The 13,089-nt window shown below is 47.3% G+C and overlaps 1 protein-coding gene across 1 annotated transcript in view; it reads left to right on the top strand.

Annotated features, from left to right (window-relative positions):
- Positions 1–13,089, top strand: part of LOC145860419 (uncharacterized) — a 38,000-nt gene that overhangs the window by 3,622 nt on the left and 21,289 nt on the right. Inside the window, exons 2-11 of the mRNA XM_082961410.1 lie at positions 366–1,731; positions 2,275–2,403; positions 3,001–3,129; positions 4,813–4,941; positions 7,348–7,476; positions 7,961–8,089; positions 8,687–8,815; positions 9,050–9,150; positions 10,532–11,236; positions 11,462–12,685. Coding sequence (XP_082817536.1) covers positions 366–1,731; positions 2,275–2,403; positions 3,001–3,129; positions 4,813–4,941; positions 7,348–7,476; positions 7,961–8,089; positions 8,687–8,815; positions 9,050–9,150; positions 10,532–11,236; positions 11,462–12,685 — 4,170 coding nt within the window. The remainder of the gene's footprint in view (positions 1–365; positions 1,732–2,274; positions 2,404–3,000; positions 3,130–4,812; positions 4,942–7,347; positions 7,477–7,960; positions 8,090–8,686; positions 8,816–9,049; positions 9,151–10,531; positions 11,237–11,461; positions 12,686–13,089) is intronic.

Here is a 13,089-nt window from a genome sequence, read left to right as displayed (position 1 = left end):
AGAACCTACTACGACAGAACCTACTCGTACGACTGCAACGACTGCAGAACCTACCACAACAACCACTTTAGCTCCTACAACAAACATTGTTGTTCTTACAACCGCAACAACTGCAGCACCTTCTACAACAACTACAACTTCAGCTCCTACAATAACCACAACAACAGCACCCACTACAACACCTGCAGTTCCTACAACTGTAGCTCCAGCGACCACTACACCTGATGTACTTTCTACAACAATCATAACTACAGCTCCTGCTACAACAACTGTAGCTTCTACGTCAACCACAGCAGCTGTCTCTACGACAACCACCTCAGCTCTAACTAAAACAACTGCTTCTCCAACGACCGCTACAACTACAGAACCTATTACGACAGAACCTACTCCTACGACTGCTACGACTGCAGAACCTACCACGACAGCAACGGCAGCTCCTACTACAACATCTGCTGTTCTTACGACAGCAACTACTGCAGCAACTTCTACAACAAGTACAACTTCAGCTCCTACGACAACCACAACAACAGCACCCACTACAACACCTGCAGTTCCTACCACTGTAGCTCCAGCGACCACTACACCTGATGTACTTACTACAACAATCACAACTACAGCTCCTGCTACAACACCTGTAGCTTCTACATCAAGCACAGCAGCTGTCTCTACGACAACCACTGCTGTTCTGACTACAACAACTGCTGCTCCAACAACCACTACAACTCCAGAACCTACTACGACAGAACCTACTCGTACGACTGCAACAACTGCAGAACCTACCTCAACAACTACTTTAGCTCCTACAACAAACATTGTTGTTCTTACGACCGCAACAACTGCAGCACCTTCTACAACAACTACAACTTCAGCTCCTACGACAACCACAACAGCACCCACTACAACACCTGCAGTTCCTACCACTGTAGCTCCAGCGACCACTACACCTGATGTACTTACTACAACAATCATAACTACAGCTCCTGCTACAACAACTGTAGCTTCTACGTCAACCACAGCAGCTGTCTCTACGCCAACCACTGCAGCTCTTACTACAACAACTGCTGCTCCAACAACCACTACAACTCCAGAACCTGCTACGACAGAACCTACTCGTACGACTGCAAAGACTGCGGAACCTACCTCAACAACCACTTTAGCTCCTACAACAAACATTGTTGTTCTTACGACCGCAACAACTGCTGCACCTTCTACAACAACTACAACTTCAGCTCCTACGACAACCACAACAACAGCACCCACTACAACACCTGCAGTTCCTGCAAGTGTAGCTCCAGCGACCACTACACCTGATGTACTTACTACAACAATCACAACTACAGCTCCTGCTACAACAACTGTAGCTTCTACGTCAACCACAGCAGCTGTCTCTACGCCAACCACTGCAGCTCTTACTACAACAACTGCTGCACCAACAACCACTACAACTCCAGAACCTACTACGACAGAACCTACTCGTACGACTGCAACGACTGCAGAACCTACCACAACAACCACTTTAGCTCCTACAACAAACATTGTTGTTCTTACAACCGCAACAACTGCAGCACCTTCTACAACAACTACAACTTCAGCTCCTACAATAACCACAACAACAGCACCCACTACAACACCTGCAGTTCCTACAACTGTAGCTCCAGCGACCACTACACCTGATGTACTTTCTACAACAATCATAACTACAGCTCCTGCTACAACAACTGTAGCTTCTACGTCAACCACAGCAGCTGTCTCTACGCCAACCACTGCAGCTCTTACTAACTACAACAATCACAACTACAGCTCCTGCTACAACACCTGTAGCTTCTACATCAAGCACAGCAGCTGTCTCTACGACAACCACTGCTGTTCTGACTACAACAACTGCTGCTCCAACAACCACTACAACTCCAGAACCTACTACGACAGAACCTACTCGTACGACTGCAACGACTGCAGAACCTACCACAACAACCACTTTAGCTCCTACAACAAACATTGTTGTTCTTACAACCGCAACAACTGCAGCACCTTCTACAACAACTACAACTTCAGCTCCTACAATAACCACAACAACAGCACCCACTACAACACCTGCAGTTCCTACAACTGTAGCTCCAGCGACCACTACACCTGATGTACTTTCTACAACAATCATAACTACAGCTCCTGCTACAACAACTGTAGCTTCTACGTCAACCACAGCAGCTGTCTCTACGACAACCACCTCAGCTCTAACTAAAACAACTGCTGCTCCAACGACCGCTACAACTCCAGAACCTATTACGACAGAACCTACTCCTACGACTACTACGACTGCAGAACCTACCACGACAGCAACGGCAGCTCCTACTACAACATCTGCTGTTCTTACGACAGCAACTACTGCAGCACCTTCTACAACAAGTACAACTTCAGCTCCTACGACAACCACAACAACAGCACCCACTACAACACCTGCAGTTACTACAACTGTAGCTCCAGCGACCACTACACCTGATGTACTTACTACAACAATCATAACTACAGCTCCTGCTACAACAACTGTAGCTTCTACGTCAACCACAGCAGCTGTCTCTACGCCAACCACTGCAGCTCTTACTACAACAACTGCTGCTCCAACAACCACTACAACTCCAGAACCTACTACGACAGAACCTTCTCGTATGACTGCAACGACTGCAGAAACTACCACAACAACCACTTTAGCTCCTACAACAAACATTGTTGTTCTTACAACCGCAACAACTGCAGCACCTTCTACAACAACTACAACTTCAGCTCCTACAATAACCACAACAACAGCACCCACTACAACACCTGCAGTTCCTACAACTGTAGCTCCAGCGACCACTACACCTGATGTACTTTCTACAACAATCATAACTACAGCTCCAGCTACAACAACTGTAGCTTCTACGTCAACCACAGCAGCTGTCTCAACGACAACCACCTCAGCTCTAACTAAAAAAACTGCTTCTCCAACGACCGCTACAACTCCAGAACCTATTACGACAGAACCTACTCCTACGACTGCTACGACTGCAGAACCTACCACGACAGCAACGTCAGCTCCTACTACAACATCTGCTGTTCTTACGACAGCAACTACTGCAGCACCTTCTACAACAAGTACAACTTCAGTTCCTACGACAACCACAACAACAGCACCCACTACAACACCTGCAGTTCCTACCACTGTAGCTCCAGCGACCACTACACCTGATGTACTTACTACAACAATCATAACTACAGCTCCTGCTACAACAACTGTAGCTTCTACGTCAACCACAGCAGCTGTCTCTACGCCAACCACTGCAGCTCTTACTACAACAACTGCTGCTCCAACAACCACTACAACTCCAGAACCTGCTACGACAGAACCTACTCGTAAGACTGCAAAGACTGCGGAACCTACCTCAACAACCACTTTAGCTCCTACAACAAACATTGTTGTTCTTACGACCGCAACAACTGCAGCACCTTCTACAACAACTACAACTTCAGCTCCTACGACAACCACAACAGCACCCACTACAACACCTGCAGTTCCTACCACTGTAGCTCCAGCGACCACTACACCTGATGTACTTACTACAACAATCATAACTACAGCTCCTGCTACAACAACTGTAGCTTCTACGTCAACCACAGCAGCTGTCTCTACGCCAACCACTGCAGCTCTTACTACAACAACTGCTGCTCCAACAACCACTACAACTCCAGAACCTGCTACGACAGAACCTACTCGTACGACTGCAAAGACTGCGGAACCTACCTCAACAACCACTTTAGCTCCTACAACAAACATTGTTGTTCTTACGACCGCAACAACTGCTGCACCTTCTACAACAACTACAACTTCAGCTCCTACGACAACCACAACAACAGCACCCACTACAACACCTGCAGTTCCTGCAAGTGTAGCTCCAGCGACCACTACACCTGATGTACTTACTACAACAATCACAACTACAGCTCCTGCTACAACAACTGTAGCTTCTACGTCAACCACAGCAGCTGTCTCTACGCCAACCACTGCAGCTCTTACTACAACAACTGCTGCACCAACAACCACTACAACTCCAGAACCTACTACGACAGAACCTACTCGTACGACTGCAACGACTGCAGAACCTACCACAACAACCACTTTAGCTCCTACAACAAACATTGTTGTTCTTACAACCGCAACAACTGCTGCACCTTCTACAACAACTACAACTTCAGCTCCTACAATAACCACAACAACAGCACCCACTACAACACCTGCAGTTCCTGCAAGTGTAGCTCCAGCGACCACTACACCTGATGTACTTACTACAACAATCACAACTACAGCTCCTGCTACAACAACTGTAGCTTCTACGTCAACCACAGCAGCTGTCTCTACGCCAACCACTGCAGCTCTTACTACAACAACTGCTGCACCAACAACCACTACAACTCCAGAACCTACTACGACAGAACCTACTCGTACAACTGCAACGACTGCAGAACCTACCACAACAACCACTTTAGCTCCTACAACAAACATTGTTGTTCTTACAACCGCAACAACTGCAGCACCTTCTACAACAACTACAACTTCAGCTCCTACAATAACCACAACAACAGCACCCACTACAACACCTGCAGTTCCTACAACTGTAGCTCCAGCGACCACTACACCTGATGTACTTTCTACAACAATCATAACTACAGCTCCTGCTACAACAACTGTAGCTTCTACGTCAACCACAGCAGCTGTCTCTACGACAACCACCTCAGCTCTAACTAAAACAACTGCTTCTCCAACGACCGCTACAACTACAGAACCTATTACGACAGAACCTACTCCTACGACTGCTACGACTGCAGAACCTACCACGACAGCAACGGCAGCTCCTACTACAACATCTGCTGTTCTTACGACAGCAACTACTGCAGCAACTTCTACAACAAGTACAACTTCAGCTCCTACGACAACCACAACAACAGCACCCACTACAACACCTGCAGTTCCTACCACTGTAGCTCCAGCGACCACTACACCTGATGTACTTACTACAACAATCACAACTACAGCTCCTGCTACAACACCTGTAGCTTCTACATCAAGCACAGCAGCTGTCTCTACGACAACCACTGCTGTTCTGACTACAACAACTGCTGCTCCAACAACCACTACAACTCCAGAACCTACTACGACAGAACCTACTCGTACGACTGCAACAACTGCAGAACCTACCTCAACAACTACTTTAGCTCCTACAACAAACATTGTTGTTCTTACGACCGCAACAACTGCAGCACCTTCTACAACAACTACAACTTCAGCTCCTACGACAACCACAACAGCACCCACTACAACACCTGCAGTTCCTACCACTGTAGCTCCAGCGACCACTACACCTGATGTACTTACTACAACAATCACAACTACAGCTCCTGCTACAACACCTGTAGCTTCTACATCAAGCACAGCAGCTGTCTCTACGACAACCACTGCTGTTCTGACTACAACAACTGCTGCTCCAACAACCACTACAACTCCAGAACCTACTACGACAGAACCTACTCGTACGACTGCAACAACTGCAGAACCTACCTCAACAACTACTTTAGCTCCTACAACAAACATTGTTGTTCTTACGACCGCAACAACTGCAGCACCTTCTACAACAACTACAACTTCAGCTCCTACGACAACCACAACAGCACCCACTACAACACCTGCAGTTCCTACCACTGTAGCTCCAGCGACCACTACACCTGATGTACTTACTACAACAATCATAACTACATCTCCTGCTACAACAACTGTAGCTTCTACGTCAACCACAGCAGCTGTCTCTACGCCAACCACTGCAGCTCTTACTACAACAACTGCTGCTCCAACAACCACTACAACTCCAGAACCTGCTACGACAGAACCTACTCGTACGACTGCAAAGACTGCGGAACCTACCTCAACAACCACTTTAGCTCCTACAACAAACATTGTTGTTCTTACGACCGCAACAACTGCAGCACCTTCTACAACAACTACAACTTCAGCTCCTACGACAACCACAACAACAGCACCCACTACAACACCTGCAGTTCCTGCAAGTGTAGCTCCAGCGACCACTACACCTGATGTACTTACTACAACAATCACAACTACAGCTCCTGCTACAACAACTGTAGCTTCTACGTCAACCACAGCAGCTGTCTCTACGCCAACCACTGCAGCTCTTACTACAACAACTGCTGCACCAACAACCACTACAACTCCAGAACCTACTACGACAGAACCTACTCGTACGACTGCAACGACTGCAGAACCTACCACAACAACCACTTTAGCTCCTACAACAAACATTGTTGTTCTTACAACCGCAACAACTGCTGCACCTTCTACAACAACTACAACTTCAGCTCCTACAATAACCACAACAACAGCACCCACTACAACACCTGCAGTTCCTGCAAGTGTAGCTCCAGCGACCACTACACCTGATGTACTTACTACAACAATCACAACTACAGCTCCTGCTACAACAACTGTAGCTTCTACGTCAACCACAGCAGCTGTCTCTACGCCAACCACTGCAGCTCTTACTACAACAACTGCTGCACCAACAACCACTACAACTCCAGAACCTACTACGACAGAACCTACTCGTACGACTGCAACGACTGCAGAACCTACCACAACAACCACTTTAGCTCCTACAACAAACATTGTTGTTCTTACAACCGCAACAACTGCAGCACCTTCTACAACAACTACAACTTCAGCTCCTACAATAACCACAACAACAGCACCCACTACAACACCTGCAGTTCCTACAACTGTAGCTCCAGCGACCACTACACCTGATGTACTTTCTACAACAATCATAACTACAGCTCCTGCTACAACAACTGTAGCTTCTACGTCAACCACAGCAGCTGTCTCTACGACAACCACCTCAGCTCTAACTAAAACAACTGCTGCTCCAACGACCGCTACAACTCCAGAACCTATTACGACAGAACCTACTCCTACGACTACTACGACTGCAGAACCTACCACGACAGCAACGGCAGCTCCTACTACAACATCTGCTGTTCTTACGACAGCAACAACTGCAGCACCTTCTACAACAACTACAACTTCAGCTCCTACAATAACCACAACAACAGCACCCACTACAACACCTGCAGTTCCTACAACTGTAGCTCCAGCGACCACTACACCTGATGTACTTTCTACAACAATCATAACTACAGCTCCTGCTACAACAACTGTAGCTTCTACGTCAACCACAGCAGCTGTCTCTACGACAACCACCTCAGCTCTAACTAAAACAACTGCTGCTCCAACGACCGCTACAACTCCAGAACCTATTACGACAGAACCTACTCCTACGACTACTACGACTGCAGAACCTACCACGACAGCAACGGCAGCTCCTACTACAACATCTGCTGTTCTTACGACAGCAACTACTGCAGCACCTTCTACAACAAGTACAACTTCAGCTCCTACGACAACCACAACAACAGCACCCACTACAACACCTGCAGTTACTACAACTGTAGCTCCAGCGACCACTACACCTGATGTACTTACTACAACAATCATAACTACAGCTCCTGCTACAACAACTGTAGCTTCTACGTCAACCACAGCAGCTGTCTCTACGCCAACCACTGCAGCTCTTACTACAACAACTGCTGCTCCAACAACCACTACAACTCCAGAACCTTTCTACAACAACTACAACTTCAGCTCCTACAATAACCACAACAACAGCACCCACTACAACACCTGCAGTTCCTACAACTGTAGCTCCAGCGACCACTACACCTGATGTACTTTCTACAACAATCATAACTACAGCTCCTGCTACAACAACTGTAGCTTCTACGTCAACCACAGCAGCTGTCTCTACGACAACCACCTCAGCTCTAACTAAAACAACTGCTGCTCCAACGACCGCTACAACTCCAGAACCTATTACGACAGAACCTACTCCTACGACTACTACGACTGCAGAACCTACCACGACAGCAACGGCAGCTCCTACTACAACATCTGCTGTTCTTACGACAGCAACTACTGCAGCACCTTCTACAACAAGTACAACTTCAGCTCCTACGACAACCACAACAACAGCACCCACTACAACACCTGCAGTTACTACAACTGTAGCTCCAGCGACCACTACACCTGATGTACTTACTACAACAATCATAACTACAGCTCCTGCTACAACAACTGTAGCTTCTACGTCAACCACAGCAGCTGTCTCTACGCCAACCACTGCAGCTCTTACTACAACAACTGCTGCTCCAACAACCACTACAACTCCAGAACCTACTACGACAGAACCTTCTCGTATGACTGAGACGACTGCAGAAACTACCACAACAACCACTTTAGCTCCTACAATAAACATTGTTGTTCTTACAACCGCAACAACTGCAGCACCTTCTACAACAACTACAACTTCAGCTCCTACAATAACCACAACAACAGCACCCACTACAACACCTGCAGTTCCTACAACTGTAGCTCCAGCGACCACTACACCTGATGTACTTTCTACAACAATCATAACTACAGCTCCAGCTACAACAACTGTAGCTTCTACGTCAACCACAGCAGCTGTCTCTACGACAACCACCTCAGCTCTAACTAAAACAACTGCTGCTCCAACGACCGCTACAACTCCAGAACCTATTACGACAGAACCTACTCCTACGACTACTACGACTGCAGAACCTACCACGACAGCAACGGCAGCTCCTACTACAACATCTGCTGTTCTTACGACAGCAACTACTGCAGCACCTTCTACAACAAGTACAACTTCAGCTCCTACGACAACCACAACAACAGCACCCACTACAACACCTGCAGTTACTACAACTGTAGCTCCAGCGACCACTACACCTGATGTACTTACTACAACAATCATAACTACAGCTCCTGCTACAACAACTGTAGCTTCTACGTCAACCACAGCAGCTGTCTCAACGACAACCACCTCAGCTCTAACTAAAACAACTGCTTCTCCAACGACCGCTACAACTCCAGAACCTATTACGACAGAACCTACTCCTACGACTGCTACGACTGCAGAACCTACCACGACAGCAACGTCAGCTCCTACTACAACATCTGCTGTTCTTACGACAGCAACTACTGCAGCACCTTCTACAACAAGTACAACTTCAGTTCCTACGACAACCACAACAACAGCACCCACTACAACACCTGCAGTTCCTACCACTGTAGCTCCAGCGACCACTACACCTGATGTACTTACTACAACAATCATAACTACAGCTCCTGCTACAACAACTGTAGCTTCTACGTCAACCACAGCAGCTGTCTCTACGCCAACCACTGCAGCTCTTACTACAACAACTGCTGCTCCAACAACCACTACAACTCCAGAACCTGCTACGACAGAACCTACTCGTAAGACTGCAAAGACTGCGGAACCTACCTCAACAACCACTTTAGCTCCTACAACAAACATTGTTGTTCTTACGACCGCAACAACTGCAGCACCTTCTACAACAACTACAACTTCAGCTCCTACGACAACCACTACAACACCTGCAGTTCCTACCACTGTAGCTCCAGCGACCACTACACCTGATGTACTTACTACAACAATCATAACTACAGCTCCTGCTACAACAACTGTAGCTTCTACGTCAACCACAGCAGCTGTCTCTACGCCAACCACTGCAGCTCTTACTACAACAACTGCTGCTCCAACAACCACTACAACTCCAGAACCTGCTACGACAGAACCTACTCGTACGACTGCAAAGACTGCGGAACCTACCTCAACAACCACTTTAGCTCCTACAACAAACATTGTTGTTCTTACGACCGCAACAACTGCTGCACCTTCTACAACAACTACAACTTCAGCTCCTACGACAACCACAACAACAGCACCCACTACAACACCTGCAGTTCCTGCAAGTGTAGCTCCAGCGACCACTACACCTGATGTACTTACTACAACAATCACAACTACAGCTCCTGCTACAACAACTGTAGCTTCTACGTCAACCACAGCAGCTGTCTCTACGCCAACCACTGCAGCTCTTACTACAACAACTGCTGCACCAACAACCACTACAACTCCAGAACCTACTACGACAGAACCTACTCGTACGACTGCAACGACTGCAGAACCTACCACAACAACCACTTTAGCTCCTACAACAAACATTGTTGTTCTTACAACCGCAACAACTGCTGCACCTTCTACAACAACTACAACTTCAGCTCCTACAATAACCACAACAACAGCACCCACTACAACACCTGCAGTTCCTGCAAGTGTAGCTCCAGCGACCACTACACCTGATGTACTTTCTACAACAATCATAACTACAGCTCCTGCTACAACAACTGTAGCTTCTACGTCAACCACAGCAGCTGTCTCTACGACAACCACCTCAGCTCTAACTAAAACAACTGCTTCTCCAACGACCGCTACAACTACAGAACCTGTTACGACAGAACCTACTCCTACGACTGCTACGACTGCAGAACCTACCACGACAGCAACGGCAGCTCCTACTACAACATCTGCTGTTCTTACGACAGCAACTACTGCAGCAACTTCTACAACAAGTACAACTTCAGCTCCTACGACAACCACAACAACAGCACCCACTACAACACCTGCAGTTCCTACCACTGTAGCTCCAGCGACCACTACACCTGATGTACTTACTACAACAATCACAACTACAGCTCCTGCTACAACACCTGTAGCTTCTACATCAAGCACAGCAGCTGTCTCTACGACAACCACTGCTGTTCTGACTACAACAACTGCTGCTCCAACAACCACTACAACTCCAGAACCTACTACGACAGAACCTACTCGTACGACTGCAACAACGGCAGAACCTACCTCAACAACTACTTTAGCTCCTACAACAAACATTGTTGTTCTTACGACCGCAACAACTGCAGCACCTTCTACAACAACTACAACTTCAGCTCCTACAATAACCACAACAACAGCACCCACTACAACACCTGCAGTTCCTACCACTGTAGCTCCAGCGACCACTACACCTGATGTACTTACTACAACAATCACAACTACAGCTCCTGCTACAACAACTGTAGCTTCTACGTCAACCACAGCAGCTGTCTCTACGCCAACCACTGCAGCTCTTACTACAACAACTGCTGCACCAACAACCACTACAACTCCAGAACCTACTACGACAGAACCTACTCGTACGACTGCAACGACTGCAGAACCTACCACAACAACCACTTTAGCTCCTACAACAAACATTGTTGTTCTTACACCGCAACCTGCAGCACCTTATACAACAACTACAACTTCAGCTCCTACAATAACCACAACAACAGCACCCACTACAACACCTGCAGTTCCTACAACTGTAGCTCCAGCGACCACTACACCTGATGTACTTTCTACAACAATCATAACTACAGCTCCTGCTACAACAACTGTAGCTTCTACGTCAACCACAGCAGCTGTCTCTACGACAACCACCTCAGCTCTAACTAAAACAACTGCTTCTCCAACGACCGCTACAACTCCAGAACCTATTACGACAGAACCTACTCCTACGACTGCTACGACTGCAGAACCTACCACGACAGCAACGGCAGCTCCTACTACAACATCTGCTGTTCTTACGACAGCAACTACTGCAGCACCTTCTACAACAAGTACAACTTCAGCTCCTACGACAACCACAACAACAGCACCCACTACAACACCTGCAGTTCCTACCACTGTAGCTCCAGCGACCACTACACCTGATGTACTTACTACAACAATCATAACTACAGCTCCTGCTACAACAACTGTAGCTTCTACGTCAACCACAGCAGCTGTCTCTACGCCAACCACTGCAGCTCTTACTACAACAACTGCTGCACCAACAACCACTACAACTCCAGAACTTACTACGACAGAACCTACTCGTACGACTGCAACGACTCCAGAACCTACCACAACAACCACTTTAGCTCCTACAACAAACATTGTTGTTCTTACAACCGCAACAACTGCAGCACCTTCTACAACAACTACAACTTCAGCTCCTACAATAACCACAACAACAGCACCCACTACAACACCTGCAGTTCCTACAACTGTAGCTCCAGCGACCACTACACCTGATGTACTTTCTACAACAATCATAACTACAGCTCCAGCTACAACAACTGTAGCTTCTACGTCAACCACAGCAGCTGTCTCAACGACAACCACCTCAGCTCTAACTAAAACAACTGCTTCTCCAACGACCACTACAACTCCAGAACCTATTACGACAGAACCTACTCCTACGACTGCTACGACTGCAGAACCTACCACGACTGCAACGTCAGCTCCTACTACAACATCTGCTGTTCTTACGACAGCAACTACTGCAGCACCTTCTACAACAAGTACAACTTCAGTTCCTACGACAACCACAACAACAGCACCCACTACAACACCTGCAGTTCCTACCACTGTAGCTCCAGCGACCACTACACCTGATGTACTTACTACAACAATCATAACTACAGCTCCTGCTACAACAACTGTAGCTTCTACGTCAACCACAGCAGCTGTCTCTACGCCAACCACTGCAGCTCTTACTACAACAACTGCTGCTCCAACAACCACTACAACTCCAGAACCTGCTACGACAGAACCTACTCGTAAGACTGCAAAGACTGCGGAACCTACCTCAACAACCACTTTAGCTCCTACAACAAACATTGTTGTTCTTACGACCGCAACAACTGCAGCACCTTCTACAACAACTACAACTTCAGCTCCTACGACAACCACAACAGCACCCACTACAACACCTGCAGTTCCTACCACTGTAGCTCCAGCGACCACTACACCTGATGTACTTACTACAACAATCATAACTACAGCTCCTGCTACAACAACTGTAGCTTCTACGTCAACCACAGCAGCTGTCTCTACGCAAACCACTGCAGCTCTTACTACAACAACTGCTGCTCCAACAACCACTACAACTCCAGAACCTGCTACGACAGAACCTACTCGTACGACTGCAAAGACTGCGGAACCTACCTCAACAACCACTTTA

Source organism: Salmo salar, chromosome 14, assembly GCF_965601325.2.
Source record: "Salmo salar chromosome 14, fSalSal1, whole genome shotgun sequence".
Lineage (NCBI taxonomy): Eukaryota > Metazoa > Chordata > Actinopteri > Salmoniformes > Salmonidae > Salmo > Salmo salar.
The sequence above is the reverse complement of the archived record's forward strand: the minus strand, read 5'-3'. Positions and strand labels throughout refer to the sequence as shown.